This window comes from Corythoichthys intestinalis, chromosome 14 (genome assembly GCF_030265065.1).
Source record: "Corythoichthys intestinalis isolate RoL2023-P3 chromosome 14, ASM3026506v1, whole genome shotgun sequence".
Taxonomy (NCBI): Eukaryota; Metazoa; Chordata; class Actinopteri; order Syngnathiformes; family Syngnathidae; genus Corythoichthys; species Corythoichthys intestinalis.
In genome coordinates this window covers 23,782,113-23,794,317 of record NC_080408.1, presented here as the reverse complement: position 1 = coordinate 23,794,317, position 12,205 = coordinate 23,782,113, and the positions used below count along the sequence as shown (strand labels likewise).

General features: G+C 36.9%; 1 protein-coding gene across 2 annotated transcripts in view; it reads right to left on the bottom strand.

The window, feature by feature from the left end:
• mmp14b (matrix metallopeptidase 14b (membrane-inserted)) overlaps positions 1–9,114 on the bottom strand; it is a 32,827-nt gene extending 23,713 nt beyond the window's left edge. The window contains exons 1-2 of one of the 2 annotated variants that reach the window (XM_057857467.1): positions 9,058–9,113; positions 8,677–8,852 (exon numbers count right to left, since the gene is read on the bottom strand). In XM_057857467.1, the coding sequence (XP_057713450.1) occupies positions 8,677–8,784 (108 nt within the window). In that variant the 5' untranslated portion in view covers positions 8,785–8,852; positions 9,058–9,113. Of the gene's footprint in view, positions 1–8,676 lie in introns of both variants that reach the window. The other variant, XM_057857466.1, reaches the window with a different exon arrangement.
• Between the last annotated feature and the right edge of the window lie 3,091 nt (positions 9,115–12,205).

Genomic DNA, 12,205 nt, shown 5'->3' with positions numbered 1-12,205 from the left:
TAGCATGTACAACAATTGTGTATTGCTGCCTAAACTCGCTTAGTAAAATGCCACGATGTGCTGCTTTTGGATGCAATTTCCAGTCAAATGGTAACACGTGGAGTGACGTGAGTGGTCAAGGTGGAATTATTATTTTTTGTGAATAAATGTGCACAAGTGGAAGCTTCTCCCCTTTTTGGTCCCTGTATGCTCGTATCCTACCTACCACGCGTTACAACTGGCGCCCGAACATTTTTCCTGGATCCTCTGTCAAGTAAGGGATCCGTCTAATTTCTGGATCAGACGGTCCCACCGCAGCTGCAATATTGGTTTCGGATCTGTCTAGTTTCTGGATTCGTCGGTCCATCAGTGGCCTTTGGGATCAGTCTATTGTGTGGATTACGGCCTAATCGCGGTTGCAACATTGCCATTAGATCGGTCTAATTGCTGGATCTTCGAGTGAGTGAAAAAACGCGGATTTGGATGACTTTTGCTATGTTTTTTGTTGACTATTCTTCGTGGAAGTTTTCCCCAAATCATACCCAATAATTAAAGCACTATGGCACGCTACAGTGATGACAGTGACTCTGACATGGACCTTACTTTTATGTTGGAGTTCGTCTGGGAACGCGTGTGTGCGTACTGCTGAGCTCCCGAGTGACAAGTGGTCAGGGTGAAAATATTATTTTTTGTGTGAATAAATGTGCATAAGTGGAAGCTTCTCCCCTTTTTGGTACTTTTATGCATGTATCCTACCTACCTCGCGTTACAATGTACAAGACATGGATTACACTCGATTCCAAGATTTGTTCCCGTCAAACGGTTGGCTTGTACTGTATGTAAAGCATACGACAGCTCTGGACACTTACAATCTACATAATTATACTGGGATAAGTTTGAGAACGCAATATCTTACCTTGAAGATCTGCCAACAAAAACCGGAGTTCTCAACAGCATACACTCTCTGCTCCGTTATCATTGAGACACACTTGCAGCGAGTACATCACCAGTTTTGCTCAATTGTTCTCTTATAAGGTACTGCATTTCCTGTTCTCATTTTGCCTTTGCTGCTCATCTTGTGAACGACCGGCAGTGCTGTCCTGCTCTTCACTTTTCCGATCTGGTTCAAATTGGAAGGGCAGAACCTACGACATGTTGGGGTAGCTAAGAATGACACGCTGAAAGTTCGGCCCGGTGACGTCACGCACTGCGACGTAACAAGAATGGCGACTTATCACTTAAAATAATTTTACAAATTTTATTAAAACGAAAACATTACGAGGGGTTTTAATATCAAATTATTATAACTCATACTAATATTTATCTTTAAAGAATTACTAGTCTTAAAGATCGAGGATCACTTTAAAAAATAGTGTGTCTGTATGATCCTGATAACCAGCTTTGTGAATGATTCGTAATGCCTTTTTCTGCAGTACATTTACTGAATACAGCGAAGTTTTCTAATTATTGCCCCATACCTCGGCACTGTATTGCAAGTAAGGAGAGACTAGTGAACCGTATAGAGTGTGGAGTGATTTGAAATCTAATACCCTCTTTGCTTTATTTACTATTGCAATGTTCCGTGAGATTTTGCCCTGTATATATTTGATATGTTGTTTCCAGTTATGTTTTTCATTAATAACTACCCCCAAAACCTGATTTCATGTACTCTCTGAATTTCTATCCCATCTATTATTATCTTCAACTGTGCATCCTTTTTTCTTCCCAAATAATATAATTTTTGTCTTCACTAAATTTAATGATAATTTATTATAACTGAACCATATTTTTAATTTGTTCATTTCTGTTATTATTTCCTCGTGCAATTGTAATATGTTATCCCTGAGTGAAAGTTATTCGTGTCATCAGTAAATAACACAAACTGCAATAGCTTGGAATCCTTGCACATATCATTTATATACAAAAGAAAGAATTTGGGGCCTAATACTGATCCCTGGGGGACACCACACACAACATCCAACACATGATGAGGAATTATCACCCAATTTGACAAACTGCTGCCTCCCCCTAAAATAACTTTTTACCTATTCAAGCACTATTCCTCTAATGCCATATCGTTAAATAATATGTCATGATTTTACGACACTGTGCGGGTGTGCGCTGGTCCTCATGGGAAAAGCAGCACTGGTCCTCATGGGAAATGCAGGCTTCCTTAAGGCAAAACACTACCGCTTTTATCCACTGGCGTCAATAAGATCGACCAAAACTAAGAAGTTACCAAGTGTTGCTTTAAGACACTATTTAGCATAATCGCTAACTAACCTAACGCTCAGTGCTAAGTAGTAACGTCTCATCAACAAAGAATACAAACAATACAATTGGCTTCATTTCAGGCACTCTGGGTCTAACAATACACGACTCAAGAAAAGCTAACTCTCGACACTTCGTAAAGTTATTGATTTAGCAGCCTAACCTGAGTGTAGCAGACTAGCAGTAAACACTCTTTCTCTTGTTCTAATCACTGTCACGCAGCCTCACATTACACACAAGCAAGGACCCACACGGGACTGCTCGTAGCTACCGGCAAAAAGCGATTATCAAATTAGTTGGCAACTCATTTATTCATAAATTCATCCATTCAAATCGATTAGTTGTTGCAGCCTCACAAACAACATTCACTTACTGGAACAAGAAAACCCTTGAAGTTTTGTTAGTGCAGTGAACTGAACACCAAATCAAATTTGCAAAGACTAAATCTTATAACACTAATTCAAGATTAGGATTTATCTTTGCATTTGACCACCCTGGATGCTAGATGTCAGGTTGGCACTATGGAAATTGTCAAAGGTGGCACAAATGAGTTGGGAAAACTCACTTGACCACAAACCAGCCCCCTTATGATTGTTTTTGGTTTGTTTTTAAATATAGATGATGACTTCAGGGTTTTTGCTGGAGAAAAAAATCATCCCTGTGCAATTGTCCTAAAGCAATTACATCGCCATATAGACCAGATTAATAGTTTACACCAGGCTATAAACAAGTTCATTTTGACATTAAAATAGAATTTTCTGAAGGTGAATTGCTCTTTTTTTAAGCCGGTCTGCATTGGAAATCTCTGGTACTGCAGGTTTTAAATAACTTCCTGGGACAAAAAAATAAAGATAATGGATTATTTCCTAAAGGAAATTTTAAAATGAATAATAATGAATTAGGTGTCAACATAGCAGATCTTGTTACACCTGGAAGGTTCAACTATATTTAATTAAATAATTAAATATCAAGCTTTATGAATAATATAACATGGGAGATACCGGAATGCTAATATGCTTCTGTTTAATTTAAGCATCCTAATACTATCTCAAAAAATATTTTATACAACCAAAAGAAAAGTTGGCTGCTGTTACATTATGTGTCATATTATATACAGGATGTACGCATGGACATTAAGACATCCGTTTCTATTCAACTTGGTAATTATTCCATTTCTCTCTTCCTTCAAAAATTGCATCATTCATATGGTCTCAATGCCTTCTTTTGTGGTCTGTAAATAGCCCACTCACTGGCTTCAACGGACATTCCTTATTTCCCGTCCATCAGTCTTTAATTATGTCATATTGCAGCCATTCTTCTAAATGTTTTATGTGTATAAGAACAGACAAGTGCTTATATCAGTGCATATACAGTATGTCACATACAAGCTTGTTGACACACCAGGGTGTTTTATTGGCCAAGTGTAAAACCAAATGCCCACTTCCTGTCTTACACTCAAAGGAAATGACTTCATCGTCTATATCCCGTGTCCATGACTGTTTATCTCACTGACACAAACTTGCTGACCACTCATAAAGGCATAAACATCCTCATTACAGAGTGCAACTAAGCAGTGTAACAGAGGTTACTGGAATTAATTCAATATTGCATATTCCCTTGTTGCATCCAGGTGTCTAAATTCCAAGGAAGGAGGTTTTCTTTAAGTTGTTCCATTACATCACAGGTGTCAAACTCAAGGCCAGTGGGCCAGATTTGGCCCACCAAAGTAAATCATGTAAATCGACTTCATGTTTTTCGCGAAAATAAAATTGCAATAAAATGTCTGTATTCTTTGATTGGAAACTGCGTAAATCAGAGAATGTTTGGAGCTTTTTTTTTTTTTCTTTTTAAATCCCAAACAAAAATCATAACAAATTCACCTGAATATTTACAGACCCCGTCTTTTATTTTATTCAAAGGAATTATTTAAAAAAATAAAAACAAATAAGTACAAATTAAAAACAAATACAAATATTTTTTAAAAAATCTTTTTTGTACAAATTATAAATTAATAAAAAACATTTAGCCTTTCCCTCCTTTTTGTATTATAATAAATACAAATGACAAATTTATACAAGAATATTTGCTATTAAGAGGCTCAAAAATGAGGATTCAGAGTTTTAGCCCAAAAAATGTCTTTAAACAATTAATCTAATTAATCTACTACCAAAATAGTTGCTGATTAATTGATTAATTGTCATTTAGTCAATCAAAAAACATATTCATTCTGTAAAAACAGCAAACATAATAATTACCGTATTTTACGGACTATAAGACGCAGTTTTTTTCATAGTTTGGCTGGGGGTGCGACTTATACTCAAGAGCGACTTATGTGTGAAATTATTAACACATTATGATATCATTTCACATGTTATTTTGGTGTTTTGGCGTGACACTGATGGTTTGGTAAACTTGTTAGCATGTTCTTTATGCTATAGTTATCTGAATAACTCTTAATAGCTATGGCCACATTCACGTTCTGCCTTTGGCAATGTGTGTTCAATTGTATTATTGACTTTTTTATATTGAAGTGCATGCTTTTAGTTTGTGGCATTTTCACGCCCACATGGGAGCACACTCGCACTTGTTTACGTGAAGAAGAGTGCTCACACGCCAGAAGAAGACCAACAGCTACGGAGCGCTGAGTGAGTGGGCGAGTTAGCGAGAGAGAAACACGGCTGCGAACCTAAGTTCATTGTTTATGCTTGTAGAATATCTCTACAGAGGCAACGCCTGTGTGTGTCATCTTTTCTGTTGTTGTTGTGTATTTTTCACCCGCGATCGGACACTTAGAGCCAGTTGTGTGGTTGTTTGAACGATGTGCTAATGCTAGCGAAAGCATGCTAACCATTTATGTCATTGCTGTAAGAGCATCTAATTATCATTTATTTACATTGATGTGAACCTGTTTGGTATCGAGGACGAAATTGATTCAGCAAATTATACAGACGTCCAGCATCGTCATTTGGGAGTTTAGCCCGCTGAATAGCCAGGACCGAGCCGTAGCGTCCTGGTGAGGACAGTATATTCGCATTTCGTTGTTCGTGCACTGTACATTCACTTATTCAGCATGTTGTTCTCTATTGTATTTTTATATTAAATTGCCTTTGAAGATGACATGTTCTATGTGTTGGATTTTATCAAGTAAAATTCCCCCCCAAATGCGACTTATACACCGGTGCGACTTATATATGTTTTTTTTTTTTTTCTCTTCGTTGGGCATTTTATGACTGGTGCGACTTATACTCAGGTGCGACTTGTAGTCCGAAAAATACGGTATGCTTTTTTTCTGGTTTGCTTGTTAGCAGGCAAAAACTCCAGAATTTAGAGTCATGTTTTGTAAGGGCACAACATTCAACGTAACATGTTTGTTGATACCTTCTGTCAGAGCTGGCTAGTAACGCGTTACATGTACTCCGTTAAATTTACTTGAGTAACTTTTTGAGAAAAATGTATTTCTAAGAGTAGTTTTACTAAGCCATACTTTTTAGTAGATTTGTGAAGAAAAAAAACGCTACTTACGCCGCTACTTTGGGGTACACAAGAGTCGTTATAATTTTCCTCTTTATTCTATATTTTAGATTGATTAATTTTTGCCATCAATGCTAAGAGTAACTCTACCAATTTCACGAATTACATGTCGCAACAATAATCAAATGACTCCATTATACCAATCAGACCCAAGCTTGGCGTTCTATGATCATGCCAGCCTGTTCAATCACGTGGCGTCTTTAAAGCTTCATAAAAAATGGAACTATTCGACATAGAGCGCTGCCCTCAACATGACTCAAGAGAGCGGATTTTAACCTCTCTCCGAGTTTTAATTTGATACTAATTGACCACGGAAAACCGGAGATATGATCCTTTTTAATTTCCTAATACTAACTACGAAAGAACTATTCACTATTCAAACAAGGAACTATTTTCTCCATGAGAGGGCACTCATGTTCTTTGGACAAATATTGCTTCATTTCTGTCATTTTTTCCCCCTCGGAATTCAGTGATTTTTTTTTTCTTCTTTAATTTGTATTTCTTTGGTTTAATGTGGTTTTATAATGGGTTATTGTACAGTATCATTATAACAACAGTTCATATAGATAACTTTGTGCTGAGTAAAAAAAATACCGTTGTTTAAAATAAAAACTCAAACAAAAATGTAAGCAGTTACTCATAATGTTACTCATTACTTGAGTATTCTTGTCACTAATTACTTTTTTTACTTGTACTTGAGTACATTTTTGGATGACTACTCTTACTTAAGTAATATTATTTTGAAGTAACGCTATTCTTACTTGACTATAATTTTTGGCTAATATACCCTTCTCTGCCTTCTGTGCTTTTCAACAGCATTTGTGGCCCCTTGTCATGTAATTAAAATGTCCAATATGATGACACATTCATCTAATCTCTTCTATTCAATAAGATTTTGCTTCTCTCATGTCGCTAACAAGTTAACCATGCCGGCTGACGGTCTAAACTCCTTGATGTGGCCATAACTGCACATCTTGCAAACATATGCAAACTCGGTCTTAACTGTTAAATCGTCTCTGGTTTCAATCCTGTATTTTGAATTTGGTGGTCAGCCCATTCCTGTGTTTGTTTGAATCATAAATTGTCCCTTTCGTTCGGCACTTGAATGTAGGTCAGTATAGCAAATGTATCCTTTTTCCGCAAAGACAGCTGGAATAACAATTAGAAGTTTGGCACAAGTGCGTGATCAAACCCGTCATGTATCTACAGAATGTACAGTACTTTATAATTACTCTGTAAAAAGACATTAAAAAAGTTGAAAAACTCCAGCTCCTTATCAGTGGGCAGTGTTTTTCCACAGCTGACTCTTTCTCAGAGAAGCTGAAGAAAGACTCTGCTGCGTCGTAACTTAAGACAGATGTCAACAATTACATTTCGCCATCCCCCCAAATATTAACCCGCAACTCTCAAAACCCCCCTCCCATGCCCACAAAAATTGCTTCGACTCTGCCCTGACCACAATACAAACTCAGATTTCTCCCCATTTGCGTACTCATGCTTCCTCATTTTTGCCTTCTCAGCACTCCTCTGCGTTTTCATGAGCGCTATCATCATTATGGGCTGCTTCCGCTAACCCGGGTCAAAGCCCTTCACCATGCTGCATTGGGCCAACAACAAGTAACTTTTGTTGACATTATCGTCCAATGCTTGTGTGGTGTTAACACAGATGAAAAGAATGATAGCTAACTATAAATTCTCATTTGTTAAAAACAACTTCCCATCTCTAACCCGCACTCATTCTCATTTTCAAGCAACGTGTTTCACAGCATAACATTTTCAATATATTCAAACTTGTCAATAGTAAAAACTAATTTCACACTAGTCTTTATTGAAGTTTGCTGAATTAATGGACAGAGAAGGAGAAACTCCGCCATAACATGTCCCGTGCAAAGACTCAGTCAATAAATGAAATGGTAAAACTTTTACAAGTTGGTTAACCCTTTATTGGGCACTCATTTAACTCAATGCCTGCCATTGACAGTGCTAGATGTCCAATCCATTTGTACACTCAGCCTTTCCAAGTCAAAATGGATTGGGCGTCTAGTGTCGTCAATGCCACTGAAAGATGAACATTCACAGCCAGGTCTCCCAATTTGAGTGAATTGGACATCTGTTTTTGAAAAAAGCAGGCCATGAGTTAAATATTATTAATACTAATTAATTAATTAATTAAATTTTTAAGGGGAGGGGGGGCTTTACAGTGTTATTGGGTGCCAATTTTGTTATGATTAACATTTTGTTAATTTAAGAATGTATTTATTTTTAATGAATAGAAAAATTTATACCAGTTGTATGCCAAATGTTAATTACCCAAAATGTGATGTCCTCCTATGTGGACGCCATGTCTTTATGAGGTTAAGTTTTGTTGAATTACCAAAAGTAGTCCCTTGCCCTGTAAAGGGTTAATACACTAATGTCACATTCAAAATACCTCCTTTAATACTGGACCCCCTAAGAATATTGGAATCAAACTAATGGACAGAAAAGCAATGATGCAATGAAATCACCTGAAGAGCGCAGTCGCAAAAGCATCATATCTCCAAGTCTTTTGATGCTCAAAGTGAATTTTAGAACCCTTTTCCAATGCCTTAATAAGGTAATAACTAAGGAGGTCTGTCTGTGGCATAACTAAATGTTACTTTAAATGACTGGACAGTTTGACACTGGAACTAATAATCCATATTTTCATTCTTTCCTATTGGGGAGGTACTGATATATCAGTAAGACTGTAACAACAGAATTTTCCCTTTTGGGGATGTTTTTCCCCATGTTGTAATGTTAGAAAAAAATTATTGTGTTTTTTTTTTTTTTTTTTGGCATGTGCCACCAACGTATGTGACAATTCTTATATTCAATTTTCGAGCAAAACCTCGTCTACTATGAGTAGAGACTCACCTCAGGGTTTATTTTTCTGTCAGTGCCAACTTGTGAACTCGCGTCCAACAGCACAGCCAGCAGCAGCAGACGGAGTAGCACTTTCAGCACTTTTTTCTTCGGTGCCATCTCTTTTCAATTTGTCCAAACTATTATGAACACGCCGTATAATCTTTCAATCTGATGCAGTATTCACGCTGTCAAAACATTAAAAAAAATAAATATAAAAAAGAGTCGGGAAAAAAAAAAGCTCGAAAGTTCCACAAGGCTACCAGCGCCTGTTACTCGTCCAAATATTTCGGCCGCTAAAGAAAGTTAACAACGACACGCATTCTTTTCGTATTTAGTTCACGCGTAAAAGACGACGAGCGAGCGGACTTTTTTTAGGTTAAATTGTTAAACCTGTGAGCTTTCTTTTAAGCCGCATCCCCTTTTGCTGTCTTGTGCATGTAGACGTGGTGGTAGTTTGCAACGCCCCCCACTGCCTGTTGAGAAAATGCCCGCCCCTCTTCTGCTCGCATAAATTTGTGTAAAATATATAAATATGATGATAAATAAACTTCATATTTATTAGTCTGTTAAACGATTTCCACACCCATTTCATCTCCAACATTTAATTCATCATGGTTTAGTTTTGTAAATGAGCATTAACCAAAATCAACATGCCTTAGCTGTCATTTCTTTAGATTTTACATAAATACTGAACAATGAATTTAAATATAGGGAGTAGGGACTAATATATATGTTGCGCATAAATGCAACGTGAAGTTGATCCAAAGAAAATATTGCGCCATCTAACGCTCACACTGCTAAAATCAGTTTTATGGCGGAAAACACTCAGGTGACTTGAAGTTCCTCTCTCAGACCCCCAATTTAGCCAACTTTCAAAATTGTCCGATATGCATGCGTGATACATCATTGGAAAGCTGAAAATCTCAATTATCTGGGGGAAGAAAATTTTTGAACAGGAGGGCATTTTAAAAAAATAAGAATAATAATTTTTTAAACACCAAAACCCTATCTGGAGGTGAGCGCACGCGAGAGCAGAATTACAGACGCCATGACTTTAACGAGACATTATCGCATACTTACCTTGTTTTGATCAAATAACTCCATGCAGCATGTATCACTGAGTGTCAAAACACAGTTGTGAATGGCCAAAGCGGGATTTTGGGGGGGATTTTATGGGTGAAACATGGTAATATAACAAGTGTCGCGATGCAGAAATCGCAGACATTAAGGAGTGGTCGAGATTTTCTTTTTCATATATTTACACTTTCAAACGTTTTTTTCCCCCCCAATTTTTCTTTGTTTAGATTGATTATTTATCATCTAACATATCGGGGAAAATGCGACAGTAACAAACAAACAAAAAAATACAATTAAGCGATAGTTATGAGGTAGATATCCATGACTTTTTTTTTACAGACGCCATTTTTTCTCATTGTGACATAATTTGTTTAAAAGTTTAAAATATGTGAGTGAATAATATTCTAAAAGATGTTGTTGGGTTTTTTTTAAACAAAACATGAGTCATCAGTGAGTGATTCTCAGCTAAAAACGACAGACATTTTGAATAATAAATATAATTAATTACCTTCGTTTTATGGCTGGTTGAAACAAAAGCGGTTGCCCGAAGTCTGTAAAGGGGGGTTTTCAGGGTAAAACGGACAAATTAAAAATAATTTGGGGGCTTCGTGCGCCATGAATATGCTATGGCAGCATATAGACATATCGTTCTATCAAACACAACAGTTCTTTTGGCTTAAAATACAGCAGTTTATTTTAGAGAGGGGTGCAAGAGCAGAAACGGCTTTTTCAGTCTTGTCTGTGTTTTCCGCCATATACACATTTTTTTTATTTGAAGCTTTTTGACGATCCAATATCCCTTTTAAAACAAAAAAAAAATTGCTGTAAGGAAATACATAGAGGTGATAAACGTAGTCACACGTTGTCCCAAAAATAAGATGTGTTAAGAAAAAAGTTAAAGTTAGAGTTGAAGATGTAAAACAAACACTGGATTTTTTTCAAGTGCATTAGAATACAAATGATGTTTTACAGCCAATTTTACTTAATACCCGTTTTCGTTAACTACTGAAAAATGAAAACAAAACTAAGGTCAATTTTCCCTCCTTTTTATGAATATGCATTATGCACAAAACAAGAAAATGACTGAACACAGCTTTTCTGGAAGTTTAATTGTGATTATAAAAATCTGCAAAAAATGAATAGTAAGGTCAAGTAGATATACTGTGCCTGAAAAGAATAATTACGCTACATTAAGTCTATTTGTGCTCCGTTACTTCCCATTATTAATGACGAGTAATTGCATCCATATGCATAACATTCAGAATGCCTGTAAAATCTTTTGACTAAATATTCAGTTTTCACCAAGACAATAATCCTTGGAAGTTCTCATTTATTAATGTGGCTATTGTGTTTTTAGTAGGGATGTCCCGATCACTTATTTTTTGCACCCGAGTCCCAAGTCACCTGATTTTGAGAATCTGCTGATACCGAGTCCCGATCCAATACCGAGAAAAAAAAATACCAAGCATGTTACTGTCGCACTTTCCCACCAGGCCGGCTTTATTATGTCAATTATTTTTAAAGTTGTATTTATTACAAGGGTGTAGGTTTGGTCTCAACATATAACAGCATAACCTGCATGTACACTTTTTGCTGGGGACGGGACATTAATAAGACCAAACAGATTATTGAACGGGGGTCAGGGCCACATTTCTCATGAATATGAACCTAATTATTTGATAGGTGAAATGATCAAGGCAAAATAAATCTGTATTTACTAATACTAATTTTTGTGTGAATTGGTTCATGTGATACAACATTCGATTCAAACCTTTGTTTTCAAAAACTACTAAAGAAACATATTGAAGTGAAAGTCCCTTCATTAAAAGATGGGGAGCTATCTAAGAATGGGTCCACTTCTGGGTGACACTGGAGCAACCATACTTTCAAACTAAAAGGGGGGGTCATGGAAAAAAAATCTGGGATATCCAAGGACCGATCTACATTTAAGGCATCCTAGACTACCCCAAGACTCGAACCAAAGTACTCTCATGATATTCTTATGTGTGATTTCATTTCACAGATTTTGTTTTTTCATGTCAGTTCATGTTCATGCTGCAATACGGTAATGCGCATAACGCAAACAATAATCCAAATGAGGGACGGCTAGCTTGACTTTATTGTTCCTTGTGGAGGCTGGTTTGACCGCAGTAGTTTTGCAAGTTAGCAAATACACACAGATTAATGCAGGTCATACTTTCAGTAGCACAAACATTCACGTCTTTTTACATTACTTACAGTGGCTTGTGCTGGCAGAAAATTTTTTGCTAATATCCCTCTTTTTCGAATGGTGTGGAGGAGGCGGCATGTCGTATTTCTATCGGCGGGTTGAGTGTGCGTCTGTGTAGCTAGAGGAGGGGACGGAGGGTCAAGTCATCAGCCAATCAAACGTGCGTTTGAGGGGGAAAAATGGACCGGCACATTCAGCAAGTGAAAAGGGATAAGTGTAAGTCCAAACATA